The following is a 23,114-nucleotide window of genomic DNA, read 5'->3' as shown; positions in this document are numbered from 1 at the left end:
GGCGCAACAATAATTTGTCACAGTTCATGGCACTTGTGGCCTGGGCAACTCGTGAATTGTATTAGCTTCGCGCGTGCTTTATGTTACTACAGCATGACAATGGTGTTATAATAGTGTTACATTGTATCCCCGCCTACACTGACACATTCGATTAGGTGAAAGTTTTTAGGGCTTTGCTGTGATTGCAAGGCCACACACCGTATGATGTAAATGTTGATGCAAGGAATGGATACATTTCTTTGTGTGTGCACTAGGTGGTGCACTGTGAAAGTCGGTCAATTTAAAGGTTTGATCATTAGTAACAGAATCTGGTTGCTCAGTAGCGCCTCTTGCTCTCGCCTAGCGGCAATACCCATCTGTTACAGTGTTATTACAGCCCTCATGACCACAATGAGCCAATAGGCTTTTGGAGGCAGAGTTCTCCCTGTGGCCGCCATTAAAGAAAGGAATCCATGAATTCAAATGGAACCAGAAGGATCAGAGACCGAAATAATGGTTAAAATTACCGTAGAGATAGGCATATGCCAATTTCCGATTGGATTTTAAGGATGTTATTCGTTTTTAGATTGATTTTGATGGTGATGGAGGAGTAGAGTAACGTTTTTAGCTAAAACCGTTTTAAGCTAAGGGGGAGGGGGGTAGTTGCTTCTTTGCTCTCCTTTTCTTTTTGTTTTAAGAGCATTTTCGCTCCATTTAAATGTTTTATTTCATTTGTATTCGAGAGGTCGATAGAGAGGTTGTGAAGGCGATATTTTGACTGCTTTTATTTTAGGGCGGACAATAACATTCGAAGGGTTGTTGAATAACATTCTCCAGCCAATTGTTTTAAAAATAATTATCGTTTATTACCTTATTATACATCTTGCAAAATACATTTGAAAATCTGTCTTTATTTTCCCGGGAACTGAAATGATGGAATGTTCGATCTCGCTGTGAAAGGATGAGTTCTTGTTTTGTACCAAACGGGGCCAGCTTGGAGGATTGCCACTCCAATCTATTCTGTCTGGTAAGAGATTTAAAACTAAAGGAAAAGCAGCCATTTTTAACTAGCTGAAGAGAGCGAGCTAACGTTAGTATCCACAGCAATGGAAAAGCAGGCAGGGCCTGTCGAGCACTGCAATTCAAACATCATTCACTAAGGCAATGTTTATTTGCATACTTTGAAGTTGTGCAAGATTAAAGAATAATAGTGTTATCTGTCACTTGCAGCTGCACGCATTCTGTTTGCCATCACACATTTTCAGTTTGATCATATTCAATGCATTCCACCCCTGAGAGTTTTAGGCAAAAGAAAAGTGCAACTAATGTAACGTGTGGTGATGATAAACATCCTAGCTAACTATCTATCTAACGGAACGTTGAATACCATGCATGATTACATTTTTGTCTAGTTGTTTACTTGGTTAAATTAACGTTCTATATCGTTATGCTTTTTATCACATGCGTTGTGTAGCTTATTTATGTGACCTTAAAATAAACCCAAGCAGTTGGCTAGCCTGCTAACTACCTTACAATGTTGTTCATTTGCACAAATAGCAAACTAGCTAAACGGCAGAAACATTTGGCGTTCGACCATGGAAAGTAAAGGCTCGTGAACGTTGGCTTCTAATTTCAACTTCCATGTTCTATCGTGTTGTTGTCAGTGGGCCAGTGTAGTTGTGAAGATACATTGATTGCTACATTGTTTCTTTTAAGTAGCCAATGAAGAGTTTAGCTACTGATAAATTGTAGCATATTTGCGGGATACTTTTCCTTTAAAGTTGTCAAGTTTGCTTTCCAATCATTTGTTGTTTACATTCTTGGCTCGTGCTCACCTTAAAGAGCTGAAATATTAAGAAACAACAATGTAATCTTGGATATTGTTAGTGCATCTCTTTAGAATGTAGTACTTACTTCCCGTCTGGCAAGTTTTCAAGTTGAAAACATTTTTCATGACAAATTAATGCCATTCACTGTTTTGTTTTATATCTGTGTATTTATTTGTATGTCTTAGTTCTCATAGTGCTGATTGATACTGTTGCTAGTCAGTCGTAAAACAATTGAATTATATAGCTATCATAAATACACAACCAAAAGTACATAATAGACTCAAGGAAAAAGCTCAGACGTTCCCTCTTGTCCCTCGCACCCCTACTACTTGCTAGACCAATCTAAGAACCTCTCAGTAGTGCACCAACTATGTTTCCAGCAATGCATTGCATTCTTTCTGTACAGTATGTACTGTATGACAGATGTGAACAATTCCCCTTCATGAAGGTTCAATAGATAAATATTGATGGACTTGAATCGTCCTTTTCCGAAGCATTTGACAGTAAAGCTGAATGAACAGGACAGGCTAGTAGTGAATGACTGGTTGCTGTATTGCAATAGTAGGGAGACATTTTACTGCAGACTGAGATGAGCATGACACCGGTGTTGCTGTTCACGGTCCTGTATGACTCACACTCTGAACAGGCATTGTGGTTTTAGGCTGAAAGAATGCAGTGAACACAGCTTGGCACTTTTCCAATAACTAATAGTTCTCAGGAGTCTTATTGCAATGTTTATTTAAAATGAATTATTCTCGTTTGTTTTTTTAAGTTGAGCAGCTTTCTGGGTGTTGAAGTTTGTTTGTAGATTAATTGGTATGTGTTATAACACATTATTTTCATAAATCAATAGTCACGTCACAATGGCCCTGCTAGACTATGTCTCTTGTCAGGATAAGTTAACAAACACTGCGGCAGTGACAAATGCCGTGCTGATGAAAAGGCTGGACGAGAGGAGAGAGTGGCCCGAGTGGATTTGCATTTCTCCAGAGTTTTCCAAGATGCAAACAGACTAGTTTCATGTTTTGCAGTGGGAGGGTGAGACCGTGACAGAGAGAGATGCTAGTAGTGGTGGTGGGGTGTCTATCTGTCTGCTCGGGGATGGTTTGAGCAACTTCACCTGTTGCTTGTCTCTGATTCAGAAAATTCAGAAAACTTTAATGTCCTCGAGGACATACATTTAGCAGCAGTCAAAGTACATACAGACAAGATCACATTAAAATGTAAAACACAACAACAGAAAAAAGCAACAGATGTGTACTTGCTAGGATATGTATTGTGATTCTCATGATTCTAAATATATTGTGATTTGATGCTCCAAACATCTTCCTCACTATATGTCTGCTGCAGAGAGACGAGAGAGCATGAGAAACACGTTTTGATCAGTCAGGGAAATATATACAAAAGTTCTGAAAACATGTTGGCTCACTATTTACAAAGAAGATGGAGAACAAGCTTTATGATGAAAAATAGTATTTTGGAGTCAAATATTGATATAATATTGTCCAAAAATAAAATTGTGATACGTAACTATCGATTTCTTCCCCCATCACTAATATATATATAGAATATTTACAAAAAGTTGGCAGGGTAGTGCAAAGGTTTGCATGTCAAAATCTTTAGTGCTTAAAGTGCATGTAAGTCCAAAATCTTCTTCATTTGAACTATTGAAAATCGAATAATGAAGTAAGCTTTATGCAGTATCTTTTTGAGTGCAAACTCATTACACCTTTTTGCTCATTTGAGCTAATGCACTTGGAATAAAGCGGCTGTAGGGGAATCTGAAGTCTCTGGGAGGGAGAATGGCAGGAAGGGAAAGCAAGGGAAGGGAAGGCAGCTGTTGGCACTTAGTGTGTTCCACAATGGGACCTGGAGCTCTAAGCTGTGAGAGGGAAGGTGAGCGAAGCTGAGCATCTGACGAAAGGAGGGGTCGTAACCCGCAAATCCCAGACAGATTTTACATCAACTTTCTGAGTCCGTCAAATGGCTTTGCCCTCAGATTCCCTTATAGCCGCTATGGGAGTTTGGCCTGAAGGCCTCGGCATCTGAAAAAGGAACCTTAACTCGACCCCGGTTCTTGCACTTTTGGTGGGAGGACATTTTGCATACACAGTTGCCTACATACCTGAGCATTATACTAACAGCTAGTCGTGTCAGTTTGAAGGAAGCACACAGGTTTCTCTGACACATTCAGACTGTAACTCAGATGTAGATTTTAAAAAGATAGATAGATTGATTGACCGCAGAAGGCACACAGACTTTTGCTGGCGCAATCTGCCTCTGGAAGATTGCCAGATACTGTTAGCAGAGAATAGCCTAGTTTATGGATTGAAAGCTTGGACTTGATCTTTGACAGAGAGAGCGGTCATTCCGCGGCTTTGAAAAGCCTAACATTGACAGAAAAAAACATGAAAACAATTCAGAGCTGTCATCAAAAGAATGGATTGTGCGATGAAAATGCATTTCTGAAGAAGAATAAGTAAAATGGGCATATATGCAGGCTTACAGTCCCAGCGCCACCCGTTTCAGAAACAGTCCGTTTCTATAATTGCAGACGATCTGGTTTCACACAGTTTTTCCCCTCCCTTTTCTTTCCTTGCAGCACAGATGTTTCTCTGCAAGACGCAGGTGTCAGGTAGTTCCTCACACCACTATGTCTGCCACCATGAGAGAGAGAGGGTTTGGTGGATGAAGTTTCTGAAACAGAAACTGCAGCAACAGTAGTAGTACACTGGTGAAAGGAATAAGCTAGTAGTACAGTAGTGCATACTTGATGAACCGGTAGGCTATAGGCCTATATGATAAATGAATATGGGCTTGTGAATGGTGTCTTGACTGGAACAGCATTTGAATGCCCTTGAGCAAAATTCCTGATGTGAGACATTTCCTATGATGTTGCTTGATGAATTGGTAATGAGTGAAGAAGCTGATAGTTGGTGTGCCTGCCAATCACAATAAATCCTAGCAATGAAAAACATGTAGGGACACGTGGGAAAGAGTAGTGTTGAGGAAAGTCTTTTTTTTGTAGTCATATCTTGTAAATTTGATAGATTGTGTCACTAAACTCAACAGCCTATGAGCTTTCAATTTTTGGAATAAAATCTATATTTTTGTAGTTACAGTTGCTCATCATATTCTAGTCAGATCATTGTAGCGTTTTGATATCTGTAGCATTCTGACTGGCCATTGTGGCCAGCGTATAGCCTTCCTGGCTGCCATGTTATAATGGATAACTAACTTGTTGTTGTGATCCAGCTTGGGTCCAGTTGACACCACAGAGCGCTCTGTTTTGACAACACCACCCCCCACCACTAATCTCCCAGTTTATACCCGGCTAGGCAGGCTAGGCTTAATCATTCGCTCACGTTCGTAGTGTTTAATTTGATTTAAATTTACCCGCCAATTTAATTGTAATTGTCTATTTCTAACAAAGTCAAAGTGACAGTTTGTCAACTTGTATATATCACCTGGCAGCAGAAAATGGCCCGCCTCAAGAATCTGTACTAGGCCCAGTTCACGCAAATCAGTTGTCTGCCATGCTGCAAGGATAGATAGGCGCTCCATCAAGAGAAGGACTGTAAGGCAATATTGCAACATAGTTTTTGATGGTAGTGTTGGTCTTTGCGGTGTTTCAGTATATGACATGGGCACTGAGTGTAAGCCTAAAACACTGGAAGGCATGATGTATTTGGAGGTGTGTGGTGTGTGTGAGAGACAGTGTATGGCCTCAGTGTAGGACATGGACACAGGAAGCGCTGCCTGGTTGTACGTCAAATAAAATAACATTTTATTGGTCACATACACATGGTTAGCAGATGTTAATGCGAGTATAGTAAAATGCTTGTGCTTCTAGTTCCGACAGGGCAGTAATATATAACAAGTAATCTAACAAATTCACAACGACTACCTTATACACACAAATGTAAAGGGATGAATAAGAATATGTACATATAAATATATGGATGAGTGATGGCCGAACGGCATAGGCAAGATGCAGTAGATGGCATAGAATACAGTATATACATATGAGATGAGTAATGTAGGATATGTAAACATTATTAAAGTGGGGTTATTTAAAGTGACTAGTGATACCATTATTAAGTCAATTTATTAAAGTGGCCAGAGGTTTGAGTCTGTATGTTGGCAGCAGCCTCTATGCTAGTGATTTTATTTTATTTTTTATTTCACCTTTATTTAGCCAGGTAGGCTAGTTGAGAACAAGTTCTCATTTGCAACTGCGACCTGGCCAAGATAAAGCATAGCAGTGTGAACAGACAACACAGAGTTACACATGGAGTAAACAATTAACAAGTCAATAACACAGTAGAAAAAAAAGAGTCTATATACATTGTGTGCAAAAGGCATGAGGAGGTAGGCGAATAATTACAATTTTGCAGATTAACCCTGGAGTGATAAATGATCAGATGGTCATGTACAGGTAGAGATATTGGTGTGCAAAAAAGCAGAAAAGTAAATAAATATAAACAGTATGGGGATGAGGTAGGTAAAATTGGGTGGGCTATTTACCGATAGACTATGTACAGCTGCAGCGATCGGTTAGCTGCTTAGATAGCAGATGTTTGAAGTTGGTGAGGGAGATAAAAGTCTCCAACTTCAGCGATTTTTGCAATTCGTTCCAGTCACAGGCAGCAGAGAACTGGAACGAAAGGCGGCCAAATGAGGTGTTGGCTTTAGGGATGATCAGTGAGATACACCTGCTGGAGCGTGTGCTACGGATGGGTGTTGCCATCGTGACCAGTGAACTGAGATAAGGCGGAGCTTTACCTAGCATGGACTTGTAGATGACCTGGAGCCAGTGGGTATGGCGACGAATATGTAGCGAGGGCCAGCCGACTAGAGCATACAAGTCGCAGTGGTGGGTGGTATAAGGTGCTTTAGTGACAAAACGGATGGCACTGTGATAAACTGCATCCAGTTTGCTGAGTAGAGTGTTGGAAGCTATTTTGTAGATGACTGTTTAACATTCTGATGGCCTTGAGATAGAAGCTGTTTTTCAGTCTCTTGGTCCCAGCTTTGATGCACCTGTACTAGAGGTCGACCGATTAATCGGAAGGGCCAATTAATTAGGGCCGATTTCAAGTTTCCATAACAATCGGAAATCGGTATTTTTGGGCGCCGATTTGCCAATTTTTTAAATATATTTTTTCATACCTTTATTTAACTAGGTAAGTCAGTTAAGAACACATTCTTATTTTTAATGACGGCCTAGGAACGGTGGGTTAACTGCCTCGTTCAGGGGCAGAACGACAGATTTTCACCTTGTCAGCTCGTGGAACCAATCTTTTAAACATTACAGTTAATTTAGTCCATCGCAATAACGACCTGCCTCTCTCTCGTTGCACTCCACAAGGAGACTGCCTGTTACGCGAATGCAGTAAGCCAAGGTAAGTTGCTAGCTAGCATTAACCTTATCTTATAAAAAAACAATCAATCATAATCACTAGTTAACTACATATGGTTGATGATATTACTAGATATTATCTAGCGTGTCCTGCGTTGCACATAATCTGACTGAGCATACACGCATACAAGTATCTAAGTATCTGACTGAGCGGTGGTAGGCAGTAGGCGCGTAAACATTCATTCAAACAGCACTTTCGTGCGTTTTGCCAGCAGCTCTTCGTTGTGCATCAAGCATTGCGCTGTTTATGACTTCAAGCCTATCAACTCCCGAGATGAGGCTGGTGTAACCAAAGTGAAATGGCTAGCTAGTTAGCGCGCGCTAATAGTGTTTCAAACGTCACTTGCTCTGAGCCATCTAGTAGTTGTTCCCCTTGCTCTGCATGGGTAACGCTTTTTCCATGGTGGCTGTTGTCGTTGTGTTGCTGGTTCGAGCCCAGGGAGGAGTGAGAAGAGGGACGGAAGCTATACTGTTACACAGGCAATACTAAAGAACAACACTAAGAACATCCAATAGTCGAAGGTTAATGAAATACAAATGGTATAGAGAGAAATAGTCCTATAATTCCTATAATAACTACAACCTAAAATGTCTTACCTGGGACTATTGAAGACTCATGTTAAAAGGAACTTTCATATGTTCTCATGTTCTGAACAAGGAACTGAAACGTTAGCTTTCTTACATAGCACATATTGCACTTTTACTTTCTTCTCCAACACTTTGTTTTTGCATTATTTTTTTATTTAAAATTTTAAAAATGTACCTCTTTTTCTCCCCAATTTCATGGTATCAAATTGTTTTTAGTAGCTACTCTCTTGTCTCATCGCTACAACTCCCCTACGGGCTCGGGAGAGACGAAAGTTGAAAGTCATGCGTCCTCCGATACACAACCCAACCAAGCCACACTGCTTCTTAACACAGCGCGCATCCAACCCGGAAGCCAGCCGCACCAATGTTTTGGAGGAAACACCGTGCACCTGGCAACCTTGGTTAGTGTGCACTGCGCCCGGCCCGCCACAGGAGTCGCTGGTGCGCGATGAGACAAGGATATCCCTACCGGCCAAGCCCTCCCTAACCCGGACGACGCTAGGCCAATTGTGCGTCGGCCCACGGACCTCCCGGTCGCGGCCGGTTACGACAGAGCCTGGGCGCACAGCTGGCGCTGCAGTACAGCGCCCTTAGCCACTGCGCCACCCAGGAGGCCTGTTTTTGTATTATTTAAACCAAATTGAACATGTTTCATTATTTACTTGAGGCTAAATTGATTTGATTGATGTATTATATTAAGTTAAAATAAGTGTCCGTTCAGTATTGTTGTAATTGTCATTATTACAAATAAATATATAAAAATTGGCCGATTAATCGGTATCGGCTTTTTTGGTCTTCCAATAATCATTATCGGTATCGGCGTTGAAAAATCATAATCGGTCGACCTCTAACCTGTAATGACCTTGCATTCTGGATGATAGCGGGGTGAACAGGCAGTGGCTCGGGTGGTTGTTGTCCTTGATGATCTTTTTGGCCTTCCTGTGACATCGGGTGCTGTAGGTGTCCTAGAGGGCAGGTAGTTTGCCCTGTACGTTGTGCAGACCGCACTACCCTTGCGGTTGTGGACGGAACAGTTACCGTACCACGCGGTGATACAGCCTGACAGGACGCTCTCGGTTGTGCATCTGTAAAAGTTTGTGAGTGTTTTAGGTGACAAGACACACTTTTTCAGCCTCCTGAGGTTTAAGAGGTGCTGTTGCGCCTTCTTCACTACGCTGTCTTTTTGTCCGTGATGTGTATCCCGAGAAACTTAAAATGTTCCACCTTTCCACTACAGTCCCGTCGATGTGGATGGGGTGCTCCCTCTGCTGTTTCCTTAAGTCCACGATTATCTCCTTTGTTTTGTTGACGTTGAGTGAGTGGTTATTTTCCTGACACCACACTCCGGGGGCCCTCACCTCCTCCCTGTAAGCCGTCTCATTGTTGTTGGTAATAAAGCCTACCACTGTAGTGTCGTCTGCAAACTTGATGATTGAGTTGGAGGCGTGCATGGCCACTCAGTCATGGGTGAACAGGGAGTACAGGGTAGGGCTGAGAACGCACCATTGTGGGGCCCCAGTGTTGAGGATCAGCTGGGTGGTGATGTTGTTTCCTACCTTCACCACCTTGGGGCGGCCCGTCAGAAAGTCCAGGACCCAGTTTCAGAGGGTGGGGTCGAGACCTAGGATCTCGAGCTTAATGACGAGTTTGGAGGGTACTATGGTGTTAAATGCTGTACGTAGGGCCTGCTTTCTGGTGAGCCTCAGCCACCCGCCAAGGGTAGGCAGGCAGCTGTAGCAGTGGAGCATAATGTTCCTGGTTAAACACTTCATAACCCTGTAGTACTCTGTGCTGCTGCTAGTGATTTACAACCAATGAATTTCTCTGAGTTGTGTTCCCTCTCTCTATAAAAGCCGGACAATGTTGGCTTATATAGAGCACACTCCCCAAAGCACTCATCATTAAAAAGGATTAAGGTGGTCAGAGCCCATTTACAAGCATTAGGGAGGTTTTGTTCTGAGAGCATTGAACATGTTGTTCATGTTGTTCATGTTGAGAATGAAAGCACCTGAAGCTAAAGTGCACACAATTGGAACAAAAACAAGCCAAGGCTTTTTTTGCTGCTTCTCTTTTTAGCCACGATTCTTTCTGTTGAAGCCTTTCTTCTTGTTACATCTATCTATCTATCTATCTATCTATCTATCTATCTATCTATCTATCTATCTATCTATCTATCTATCTATCTATCTATCTATCTATCTATCTATCTATCTATCTATCTATCTATCTATCTATCTATCTATCTATCTATCTATCTATCTATCTATCTATCTATCTATCTATCTATCTATCTATCTATCTATCTATCTATCTCAATCCAACACTACATCTTCCTTTATCTCTCGTATTCCGCTATCTCTCCTCTCTCCATATTGTTATCTTCTTCCTCGATCTCTCTCCTCCCTCTGCCTCTATCTCTGTCTCTTTCTCCTCACTCCCTCTCTGTTTTCCCATCTCCCTCTGCCTCTATCTCTGTCTCTTTCTCCTCACTCCCTCTCTGTTTTCCCATCTCCCTTTCCTCTATCTCTGTCTCTTTCTCCTCACTCCCTCTCTGTTTTCCCATCTCCCTTTCCTCTATCTCTGTCTCTTTCTCCTCACTCCCTCTCTGTTTTCCCATCTCCCTTTCCTCTATCTCTGTCTCTTTCTCCTCACTCCCTCTCTGTTTTCCCATCTCCCTTTCCTCTATCTCTGTCTCCTCACTCCCTCTCTGTTTTCCCATCTCCCTTTCCTCTATCTCTGTCTCTTTCTCCTCACTCCCTCTCTGTTTTCCCATCTCCCTTTCCTCTATCTCTCTTTGTTTTTCTAATTCTGTGGCTGCCTGCCTGTGTGTCTCCTTGTCGTACGTGTTCCTCCTGATGAGGCGGAGGCTCCATAAAGGAGAATGAATGCTTCTGCTTGTTTAACGTTTACTGTAACACTAGAAATCCGGGCCTCTTTGGACCTGCCTTCAGGCCAATAACATTCTAACAGTCTAATAAATACACTGAGTATAACAAACATTAGGAACACCTTCCTAATATTGCATTACATCCCCCTCTTTTGCCCTTAGAACAGCCTCAATGGACCATTCTTGATACATAAGGAAACTGTTGAGCTTGAAAAAGTCAGCAGTGTTGCAGTTCTTGACACAAGCTGGTGTGCCTGGCACCTACTACCATACCCCATTCAAAGGCACTTAAATCTTTTGTCTTGCCCATTCAACCTCTGAATGGCACAAATCCATGTTTCAATTGTTTCAATCCACACTGATTGAAGTGTATTTAACAAGTGACATCAATAAGGGATCATAGCTCTCTGTTGCCGATTGTTCACTGGTGGAGCGCATTGAATAGTGGTTGTTCTTGGAAAAAGTGATATTTTGAAATAGAGCTCATCTCTTCAATTTTGATATTGATATTTGGCAATGTTAAGTATTTTGGAAACCTCAGAATCTGCACTTTCTGATACTATACAGAAGCATCTTACCTGCATGTAACAATGTAGGAGGATTTTTAAAAAGTCACTTTTTGGCACCCCACTGAAAAAATGACATTTCCTCTTAAAACTGCTTATAACACATTCTGTTCGTGATCTCGAAATTCTAACAATATACAGTACGTGTGTTAAATATATGGAGGGGGCAATTTCAAAATGATCCCCATGGCCTTTCTAGTGTTAAAATGTTTACCCACGGGTACCTGGCTCCTGTGGCAGTGGCTGACTCTCTCCCTCCCCCTCCCAGGCTGATCTGACTGGGATCAAATGGAAGCGGTACGTGTGGCAGGGCCCCACCTCTGCGCCCATCCTCTTCCCCGTGACCGAGGAGGACCCCATCCTGTGCAGCTTCAGCCGCTGCCTCAAGGCGGACATACTGAGCGTGTGGCGGCGGAGCCAGAGGCCTGGACGTAGAGAGATCTGGCTGTTCTGGTGGGGGGACGACCCTAACTTCGCAGAGCTGATCCATCACGAACTTACAGGTGAGACAGGATAGAGAGAGTGGGCGCATGTATACACACAGACACACACTCACGCTAACCTGGATAGAATACCTGCCATGGTCCAATAACTTGAAACAGCAGTACTAAGCCTGTGTGATGGCTTTGGTTTATAATTTAAAACAATGTAATTAGATGTATTTTTTTCTTCTTCTTAGTCACAGATGTAATTGCAGGATATAGTGATATTCTTATGCTCTGAGCTCCAACAGTGCAGGTCAAAAAGAGAAGTGAATGAAACAATAATACAAATAATAATAATAATATATGTTTACAACTGTAACAATTCTAAATGTCCATTGGGGGGTGGGGGCAGGATAAAATATTCCATGGGGGGAGTCGCAGGGGGGAAGTGACAGGTGAATGAAACAATAATACAAATAAGACTGAAGAATACAGTCCAAGCAACGGCCCACTCAGACCATGTTTAAGATTGCCTTTGCTGCTCACAAGAGATAAATGAGGGACTCATGTTTCTTTCAATGAACCTTTTTATGCATTCATCGAAGGTTACAGAGCTGGTTAAATGGATGATTATTATAAAAGATCATGAAAAGGAGCTTCTTGAGTGCTGCAGACCTCAGAGCAATACCTAAGCCAGTGGTGATAATGATGATAGTTAAAGTGCTGGTTGTATAATGTCAAATATTACAAGGTTCAGGGCAGGGGTTGATTGTCAGGCTGACTGACGCTGTGAACTCTGGGGAGATCAATTCACTGTGAGAGCTTAGAAGGTGATAGTGTTAACCAGATAGCTCCCTTAGTTTCTCCCTCATCCCCTAAATGACAAGCAGCCAGTCTGGCAGAGAACAGCCTTCACCTGCAGGTCAACTCCCACTGTTTGGAGCAAACACTCGCTACAACCACCGTAGTTATTTTTTTCTGTGTGTGTGTGTGCACGCACTGTAAGCCTTATCATGGCATCTAAGCGCCTTCCGCCCTCCAGCACACGATAAAGCAGCGCCCTGCACTTTGTGTCGCCGAGGCAATATCAGAAAGCTTATCGCATCTTCCCATTTAAAAAGGAGGATAGAAAAGAGGGGGGGGGGGGGTGAATCCCTCTTCTCATGACTTCTGTGAAATGTTTTATATGCAGGAGCAACGATGCAGAAACGAGCCTAACACATCATGGAGGTCTGGCCCGGTGCTCTCTCTCTTTTCCCTCCTCCCTCCATCCTCTCACATTTCTTTCTTTCTACAGCAACAGTGGTTGATGGACAGAGACCATCTTTATTCATGCTCTTTGGCTGTGAGATTGAACTCCTGAGTCTGAGCCATGACACACACACCTGCACACAGACACACAGCTGGCCCGTGGCCCTCCTTCATTATGACAGGTTGTGCTTGAAGTGGGCTGGAAGTGGAAGCTAAATGGCGTGATGGCAGCCAATCCAGCCCTGGTGGGCTCCGGTAATAACCTGCAGGGCTGGAGCATTAAATGGACTGTGTGTGGACGGCAGTGGGATGGAGCCTCTCCTTGGCGTGCTGGCAGTGAAAGTGTGAAGCAACACAGAAGATGGTCACAACGTGTGTGTTTTAGTGGCGGTGAACAGCTGCTTAACACCTTGCCCTTTTTCCTCCGTGCAAGTGGCTGATGGGTTTGCCCTTTTCCTCAGTCAAACCGTCCAAGTCAAATTGGGGTAATCCCTGGAAATGTTAAGCACTTTTTTGTTTGTCATTTTTTTAACCCCCCTTATTGCATTGTTGGTGGTAAACATGAAAATCAGTTATATTCTTTCATGTCGGCAGCAGAAATGGTGGCGGCTCATTTTCTCCTTCCGCGCTCATTAGATTAACGGCCTGAGAAAGTCTTTTAATTTTGAGCAAGTGCCATTTCTGTGTAAACAAAACAGTGGGCCAGTAATCCCTTTGAGAGGGGGGGGGGGCAGACTGTTAGCTAGGCCCTGCACTATTCTCCCCATGTTGGAGGGGGACAAGTTACTCTGTCAGCCTGTTCTTTATCAGGACATTTGAGAAAACCAATTCTAATCTTCCTGTGGCCATGCACAAAACATTATTCCAAGCAAGTGAACGGACGCGATTGCAAAATGAAACTGCTTGCATAGGGTTTTATCCTTATGCAAATACCCTCCTCCCCCTGGCTGCCCTGGAAGCCGGTGGTGGAGTCGCTCTCCTATCCAGGGGCATCCTCCACAGATAAATGCCAGCAGGGTTTTTCCCGCCCTCAAAGAACGACTGATCCTTTTTTGCATAGAAATTAGGACCAGAGGTCTGTCTGTCTGAGAGGGTAATTGTTTGGTGGTGAATTTCTCCCTGGTTCCTGGGCCTGCTACTCATGTGCCTCCTTTCCCTCCCTCCATCTCGCCCTTCATCCCTCCTGCTCTGCCATGCCCCAGTGGGCCTGCCTCCTATGGCAGTCACTCCCTCTCTCTGTCACTTTGTCTTTTTCTTCATCTCCCTCCCTCTCTCTCCCCTGGGCATTACCAGCCCTCCCTACCTGTTCCCTCCCTCTGCTCCAGCCTCCACTCAGCTGCAGGTGACTCCAAGGCTACAGGCTGCAGGCTCCACTTTGCAATCATGGCTCCCAGCCAGTCAGTTCCCCGTCTTTCTGATGAAATTGAAAAAGTTTCTCAAGCAGATGAAGCCCGGAAACAAAAGTAAAAAAAACAAAAAAACTTCTGGTTTAGTATCAGTATGATTCAAACTTTTCAAGTGTTTACTCTTGTGGCTATTATGAAACCATACACACTATCAGCCCCTCTATATTGCAGTTGGACTGCAGGCCTCTTTACGCTACACTAGTTTGATGACGTATACTAGTTCCAGGACACACATTATTTGCATTGTAAAAAGACCTAGATTTAAATCTCTCTTTCGCAAACCACCTCTGTAGGTAGTGTGTGAGACACATCTTATGGTACAGTGTAAAGACAATGGCTCTCTGACACCCCATGTCCCTGCAAGTACCTTCATTACCTTAATACCAGAAAACAGCATGTTGTTCTGTTAGCCAAATTGAAAACTAAAGGCTTTTAAAATGTCCACACAATTGTGAACCGTTGCAATAATCAAGTGTACAATGTGGTTTAGATGAGAAGCTCCTGTATAGTTTGAATCGCTATCCTCCTTTTGTTTGTCTGTAATATGGTATTTACGGAATGCTAGTAGCTGTACACACACAAAGCAGGAATGTGGCTTTGGTCACACCACATCCAAGGCTAATGTAAGGATATTGTAAACAGAAAAGATGCCAATCCAATGTTGAAGAGAGATAGATCTTACAACACATTTTACTCATGTAAAACAGCCTAATAAGAGATTGCTGTGTGGAGGTTTAAAGGGAAAGAAAGAGAGTTGTCTGTTGTGCAGAGAAGGATCTCTTATCAGCCCAGTCATCTCCATTGTGCTCCCTGGGGCGCCTAAACTGAGCAGCACACGCATTCATTTATTACTGCATGTTGGGTCAGTTCTCTAGAGAGGAGGGAGGGAAGAGGAGTACACTTGTCTTTCAATGGTCCCTCTGCTGTTTAACGGATGGACAACTATGTTGTTTTGGATGTTTGTACTGAGGGGAAGGAGATGTGCTTAATTTAGTCTCTCTCTGAAGGGTTTTATTTTAGTATGGATGTGTGTGGCGCTAACAATCAGCTGGCATAGCTCTGCTCTTGTTAGTTTTTGTTGGCTCTGCCAAATACTTTGGACATTTCCAGGCCTGCCCATTCTTTACTATTCAGAACAGCTCTGATGTGCACCTCTCAGGGCAGCTCCAAAGGGCATATTTCAGTACACTGGAGGAGCAGTGTCTGCAGGTCAGGTCTTTGTTTCTCTTCCTTGCCCTGACACCTGTGAAGATGGCTGCCCCTCAGATTGAATGAGGCATTCGGTGAAAATCCATCCATCTCCCAGATCTGTGGGAAAGAGAAACATATTGAATGCAAATATTGTTGTTTCTGTCAGCCTCTTTTGTTCCAATGTGGATGTCGATTAAGGCAGCCCTACGCACTTCTCTGATTCAGAGGGGTTGAGTTAAATGCGGAAGACACATTTCATTTGAATGCATTCAGTTCTAAATCTGACTAGGTATCCCTTTTCCTTTCCTACCGACTCCAAAAATATCTCAAGGAGCAGATCTTGATTGTGCCAGTTGCTCAAGGACGTGTGATTAAAACACAATTTATATGCCGCGGACCTAGTTTACTGTGTGTTCTTTTTACTGTCTTTTTCTGATGATGAAAAATGGCAATATTCACCAGTGAAGTGTTTTGATTTGAGTGTGAAAGACTGAAATAGGCTTGACATGCCTACACACGTACACACACACACATACACCACCGTTCTAAAGTTAGGGGTCACTTAGAAATGTCCTTGTTTTTGAAAGAAAAACCTTTTTTTGGGTCCATTAAAATAACATTACATTGATCAGAAATACAGTGTAGACATTGTTAATGTTGTAAATGACTTGTAGCTGGAAACAGATGTTTTTTATGGAATATCTACATAGGTGTACAGAGGCCCATTATCAACAACCATCACTCCTGTGTTCCAATGGCATGTTGTGTTAGCTAATCCAAGTTTATAATTTTAAAAGGCTAATTGATCATTAAAAAAAACTTTTCCAATTATGTAATCGAACCCTTTTGCAAAACTGTTGTACTAATTACAGAAGCAATAAAACTGGCCTTCTTTAGACTAGTTGAGTATCTGGAGCATCAGCGTTTGTGGGTTCGATTACAGGCTCAAAATGGCCAGAAACGAAAGAAGTTTCTTCTGAAACTCGTCAGTCTATTTTTGTTCTGAGAAATGAAGGATATTCCATGCGAGAAATGGCCAAGAAACTGAAGATATTGTACAGCAATGTGTACTACTCCCTTCGCAGAACAGCTCAAACGGTCTCTAACCAGAATAGAAAGAGGAGTGGGAGGCCACGGTGCACAACTGAGCAAGAGGACAAGTACATTAGAGTGTCTAGTTTGAGAAACAGACTAGAGGTCGACCGATTAATCGGAATGGCCGATTGGAATGGTATTTTTGGACACCGATTTGGCCGATTTAATAATTAATATTTTTTTTACACCTTTGTTTAATCTTTATTTAACTAGGCAAGTCAGTTAAGAAAACATTCTTATTTTCAATGACGGCCTAGGAACGGTGGGTTAACTGCCTCGTTCAGGGGCAGAACGACAGATTTTCACCTTGTCAGCTCGGGGGATTCAATCTTGCAACCTTACAGTGAACTAGTCCAACACTCTAACCACCTGCCTCTCATTGCACTCCGCGAGGAGACTGCCTGTTACACAAATGCAGTAAGCCAAGGTAAGTTGCTAGCTAGCATTAAACTTATCTCATAAAAAACAATCAATCAATCAATCATAATCACTAGTTAACTACACATGGTTGATGATATTACTAGTTTATCTAGCTTGTCCTGCGTTGCATATAATCGATGCGGTGCACATCGTTGCTCCAATGTGTACCTAACCATGAACATCAATGCCTTTCTTAAAATCAATACACAGAAGTATATATTTTTAAACCTGCATTTTTAGCTAAAAGAAATCCAGGTTAGCAGGCAATATTAACCAGGTGAAATTGTGTCACTTCTCTTGCGTTCATTGCACGCAGAGTCAGGGTATATGCAACAGTTTGGGCCGCCTAATTTGGCAGAATTTTACGTAATTATGACATAACATTGAAGGTTGTGCAATGTAACAGGAATATTTAGACTAATTGATGCCACCCGTTAGATAAAATACGTAACGGTTCCGTATTTCACTGAAAGAATAAACGTCTTGTTTTCGAGATGATAGTTTCCGGATTCGGCCATATTAATGTCAACATTTTCACGAAAATAAGAAAAGCAATCAATCAAACTTTTTTCCAAATTAGCTCCATAATATCGATAGAAACATGGCAAACGTTGTTTAGAATCAATCCTCAAGGTGTTTTTAACATATCTATTCGATAATATATCCGTCGAGACAATTGGTTTCTCATAAGAAGCGATTGGATAAATGGCTACCTCAGTATTTTACGCAAGATTTTCTGCGGGAGACATCATGTGACCACTTGCTAAATGTGGTCCCTTACGGCTATTCTTCAACAGAAATGCATAAAAAGACATCACAATGCGGTAGACACCTTGGGGAATATGTAGAAAACGTAAGCTCATTCGTAGCTCATTCACAGCCATTGGCATGAGGCGGTTTAAAACAATGCGGCACTTCCTGATTGGATTTTTATCTGGGTTTCGCCTGTAACATCAATTCTGTTGCACTCACAGACAATATCTTTGCAGTTTTGGAAACGTCAGAGTGTTTTCTATCCAAAGCTGTCAATTATATGCATAGTCGAGCATCTTTTCGTGACAAAATATCTTGTTTAAAATGGGAACGTTTTTTTATCAAAAAATTTAAATACTGCCCCCTAGTTGTAAAGGTTAACCTTTCTAGCTCGACAACATTCCACTGAAAAGGCAGCGCACGAAATTCAAAAATATATTTTTTAAATATGTAACTTTCACACATTAAAAGGAACCACAAGCTTTCATATGTTCTCATGTTCTGAGCAAGGAACTTAAACGTTAGCTTTTTTTACATGGCACATATTGCACTTTTACTTTCTTCTCCAACACATTGTTTTTGCATTATTTAAACCAAATTGAACATGTTTCATTATTTATTTGAGGCTAAATAGATTTTATCGATGTATTATATTAAGTTAAAATAAGTGTTCATTCAGTATTGTTGTAATTGTCATTATTACACATAAATGGCAAAAAAACGGCAGATTAATCGGTATCGGCTTTTTTTGGTCCTACAATAATCAGTATCGTTATCGGCGTTGAAAAATCATAATCGGTCGACCTCTAAAACAGACGCCTCACAAGTCCTCAACTCCTCAAAGCGACTCCGGGATGCTGGCCTTCTAGGCAGAGTTCCTCTGTCCAGTGTCTGTGTTCTTTTGCCCATCTTAATCTTTTATTTTTATTGGCCAGTCTGAGATATGGCTTTTTCTTTGAAACTCTTCCTAGAAGGCCAGCATCCCGAAGTCGCCTCTTCACTGTTGACGTTGAGGCTGGTGTTTTGCGGGTACTATATTTTAGCTTCAAGACAAAAACACAGAGGTACTGCTAGCTAAAGCTAACAACTTGTCTTCATCAAGTAATGTTAGCCTATCAAAAATGAATGATTACCCCGCTAATATAAATATAAAATTACAGTAGGCCTACCTTACAAACAGTACAACAACCAATGCTTCATTTTTATCAATATCATGCAAATCATTAGGCTACATGTGGTAAAAGCAAATTGAGACAGAAAACGTGGATATAATTCACCGTGGAGTTGAGATGTTGAGTTGTTTTATATAAAAGCCCATTCCCGCCATGCAAATATAAAATGCATATAGATCATACATATAAGTTATGTTTCTTCATTTGTAGCATTGTGTGGCAATCCACCCAGCAGGGCCGCCGACAAGCGTGTGGCGAGCTGGCATTTGCCAAAGTACACAAGGGACAAAGTACTATTGTTTAGACTGATTTGCTTCATGATTTGTTTGACAGGGTTTGGGCTTCCATAGTTTTACGCAGCTCAATGCAGCTGGCAGGCAGTAGCTACTGCGACAATTTCAGAATGTAACGGGCTGTTACTGAAATTTCAGGTAAAACAATTTAGAATGTAACGGGCTCTTGCTGAAATTTCAGGTCAAACAATTTCATCTCTTTTAATAACATTGCTCTGCTTTTACCATTTATACTGTAGGAGTGTTGAGCTTGATGAGACTGTTCTGTTTATACTGACGTGCTCGGAGGGGGCAACTGTCGGGCGAGTATCGTGCGCGACACAACAGCATTTCCCTTTGCTATCATGAATGTGAAAACGGTCTAAGACTTCACTTGACAAGTGCAACTGCCTTAATAGTGTCAATTTTCCACCTTCTGGATGTAACTGATAAACATGACATGATTAAGTGAGATGGCGCAGTTCAGGCTTATCTCAACACCTATCCAAAATGCTTTGTATTATCTGGCTACACCTGAGGAAAAACATGAATGTTTGCCCACCCAGATGTCCTGCATACAATTTGAACACAACCAAGCTGTAACCGCTCTCAATTACGCTGAGCTTGCTTGAGGTTGTTTTGGAACAAGGTTGGTTGTGGTTGCAGCAGCACTGTAGCGGCAAGGCTGTTGATGTGGATCTAAGATAATTGGTGAGCAATATTCCCTATTAACCCAGGCTGAAGATTCTGAGCGCTTCGGTTTGACCCTGTTCTCTGTGTCAGCCGCGAAAGGCTTCTGAGATAAGTAAATGGATAAATCTACTCGACTGGCTTGTAGTTGACTTTTTAGAGAGTCAGGGGGGTTGATGCCTTTTGTGCTTTGGGATCCATTTTCCAGGGCTAATCTTCTGAATGTGACCCCCTCCCCTTCCCTCCCTGTCCTCTGATGGCTGGCTGGGGGGCTGTGGACCTGGTGCAGTGCATCACAAATGAGGCTGGGGACTGGGAGGAACGCGGCCACATGGCTCTACAGTGCGACCATTTTATTTGCATATGCGCCAAAATATTTTGCTGTGCAACCTGGAATTTTAATTTAGGAGCACTAGTGCGCCTAGAAAAATGTAGGATTCTAGCTTTTAATATCTGAAATATGATTTATTGTGCTCCTTAATGTCTTTGTTCTCCAACATTTTTCAACTTAAATAAAGCTCCGGCTCTGGATGCCTGGGTGCTAGGCGGGCGGGTGCGCTCTCTCCCTTACTCTGCTCTTGAAATGTTCATTCATTAGTAATAGAGACTTTGTGGAGCAAGCAGCACCACTACAGGTCCATATCTCTTGGCTGCTTGTGGATGGATGGGAAGAGTGGGAAGAAGAGAAGGAGGGGGGAAGAGAGACAGAGAAAGAGGGAGGAAAAGCTCCTCTACCTTGCCTGGATGGAAAAATCCCCTGGAGCCCTGTGGATCACAAGACATTAATCTTGGTGTTTAATGAGCTACCGACTGCAGCTTTAATTACCAGAGCATAGACACCTGTGACTAGAGGGACTGACCACCACCAAAACCATGCCCTCTTACATTCACCTCTTAGCACAAACAAACACTACTGGAATGGGCCCACAAACACCTGTGTGTGTGTGTGTTTGCAGTTAGTGCATTCATCTTAAGATAGCTAAGTGGGACAAACATATCACAGGCATAGAAAGTACATTTTTTCAGTAGAGTCTAAGCTAGAAGGGGGTGTTTGATGTTTCAGAGTTTCAGATGTTTTTGGAAGATGGGCAGGGACTCTGCTGTCTTAGCTTCAAGGGGAAGCTGGTTACACCATATGGGTGTCAGGACAGAGAAGAGCGGGAGCTACCCTCCCATAGGGGTGTCAGGACAGAGAAGAGCTTGGACTGGGCTGAGCGGGAGCTGCCCTCCCATAGGGGTGTCAGGACAGAGAAGAGCTTGGGCTGGGCTGAGCCGGAGCTGCCCTCCTGTAGAGGTGGGAGGCCCAAGAGACCTGAGGTGGCAGATGGCGTGCTCAGGTGGGGGTGTAGGGTTAGCCTGAAGGTAGGGAGGGGCAGTTCCTCTTGCTGTTCTGTAGGTAAGCACCATGGTCTTGTAGTGGATGTGAGCTTTGACTGGAAGCCAGTGGAGTGTGCAGAGGAGTGGGGCATCATGAGAGAACATGGGAAGGTTGAAAACCAGGCAGGCTTCAGCGTTCTGGATAAGTTGCAGGGGTTTGATGGCACAATCGGGGGGCCCAGCCAACAGCGAGTTGCAGTAGTCCAGACGGGAGAAGACAAGGGCCTGGATTAGGATCTTGCCTCTTCCTGGTTGAGGTAGGGTCGTACTCTACGGATGTTGTAGAGCATGAACCTGCAGGAGCGGGTCACTGCTTTGATGTTTGGAGAGAATGATAGGGTGTTGTCCAGGGTCACTCTAAGGTTCTTTGCACTCTGGGAGGGCGACACTCTGGAGTTGTTAACCGTGATGGAGAGGTCTTTGAGCGGGCAGTCCTTCCCTGGGAGAAAGAGCAGTTCCGTTGAGGTTAAGCTTGAGGTGGTGGGTCGACATCCAAGTTGAGATATCTGCCAGGCACGCAGAGATGCGTGTCGCCACCTGTGTGTCAGAAGGGGGGAAGGAGAAAAGTAGTTGAGTGTCATCCGCATAGCAATGATAGGAGAGACCATGTGAGGATATGACGGAGCTGAGTGACTTGATGTATAGAGAGAAGAGGAGAGGACACCTGGTAGGAGTGGCCTGCCAGGTAGGATGCAATCCAAGAGTGTGCAGAGCCTGAGACACCCAGACCTGAGAGGGTGGAGAGGAGAATCTGATGGTTCACAGCGTCAAAGGCAGCGGATAGATCTAGGAGGATGAGAACAGAGGAGAGAAAGAGTCAGCTTTGGCAATGTGGAGAGCCTCCATGACATAGAGAAGAGCAGTTTCAGTTAAGTGACCCGTCTTGAAGCCTGACTGGTTGTCGTCAAGAAGATCATCTGAGAGAGCTAATGAGAGAGTTGATCAGAGACAGCACACAAAACAAGTGTTTTGGAAAGAGAAGAAAAAAGGGATACAGGTCTATAGTTTTTGACATCAGATGAGTTGAGTGTTGATTTCTTGAGGAGGGGAGCAACTTGGGTCAGAGGGGACACAGCCAGTGGTCAAGGATGAGGTGATGAGGAATGGGAGAAGGTCTCCAGAGAGGTTTGGAGAAGGGAGGAGGGGCTGGGGTCGAGCGGGTAGGTTGTCAGGGCGGCCAGACCTCACTAGTCACATGATGTCATCTGGAGAGCGAGGAGAGAATGAGGGCAAGGCATAGGGTAGTTCTAATTAACTAGGCAAGTCAGTTAATAAATTCTTATTTACAATGATACAGCCTGGATTCGAACCAGGGTATCTGTTGTGACGCCTCTAGGAGGAAGGAGCAGGTGGAAAATAGTTTCCTTGGGTTAGAGACAGAAGCTTGACATGTAGAGTGGTAGAAAGGGGCTTTAGCAGCGGACACAGATGAAGAGAATATAAAGAGGGGTCAGTGAAAGGATGATAGGTCCTCCGGAATGTTTGTTTTCCTACATTTTTGCTCAGCTGCCCGTATCCCTGTTCAGTATATTTGTATCTTGTGTCACCAGGCTCTTGGCGAGATCTCATACACTGGTGTCAGGGGAGGTGTGTGCTGGTTATCGGTAGGGCTGTGACACTACCAGTAACTCTTTGGTCCTTTAAACATCTGCTGTATGTAAATATTGTGTGCTATAGCTTGGAAAATAAATACTTGCGACTCTGGATGACAACATAATGATGTTTGTTTCCAACATTAAGGCTGTTTTCCTAAAGAAGTTAAAGCCGCTTTGTGTTTTGTTTCCTTGCAAC

General features: G+C 43.0%; 1 protein-coding gene across 2 annotated transcripts in view; it reads left to right on the top strand.

The window, feature by feature from the left end:
- The first annotated feature begins 411 nt into the window (after positions 1–411).
- Positions 412–23,114, top strand: part of med13a (mediator complex subunit 13a) — a 116,178-nt gene continuing 93,475 nt past the window's right edge. For both annotated transcript variants that reach the window (XM_042326826.1, XM_042326825.1), the window contains exons 1-2: positions 412–1,006; positions 11,540–11,774. In XM_042326826.1, coding sequence (XP_042182760.1) covers positions 941–1,006; positions 11,540–11,774 — 301 coding nt within the window. In that variant the 5' untranslated portion in view covers positions 412–940. The remainder of the gene's footprint in view (positions 1,007–11,539; positions 11,775–23,114) is intronic.

This window comes from Oncorhynchus tshawytscha, linkage group LG09 (assembly GCF_018296145.1).
Source record: "Oncorhynchus tshawytscha isolate Ot180627B linkage group LG09, Otsh_v2.0, whole genome shotgun sequence".
NCBI classification, from domain to species: domain Eukaryota; kingdom Metazoa; phylum Chordata; class Actinopteri; order Salmoniformes; family Salmonidae; genus Oncorhynchus; species Oncorhynchus tshawytscha.
The sequence above is the reverse complement of the archived record's forward strand: the minus strand, read 5'-3'. Positions and strand labels throughout refer to the sequence as shown.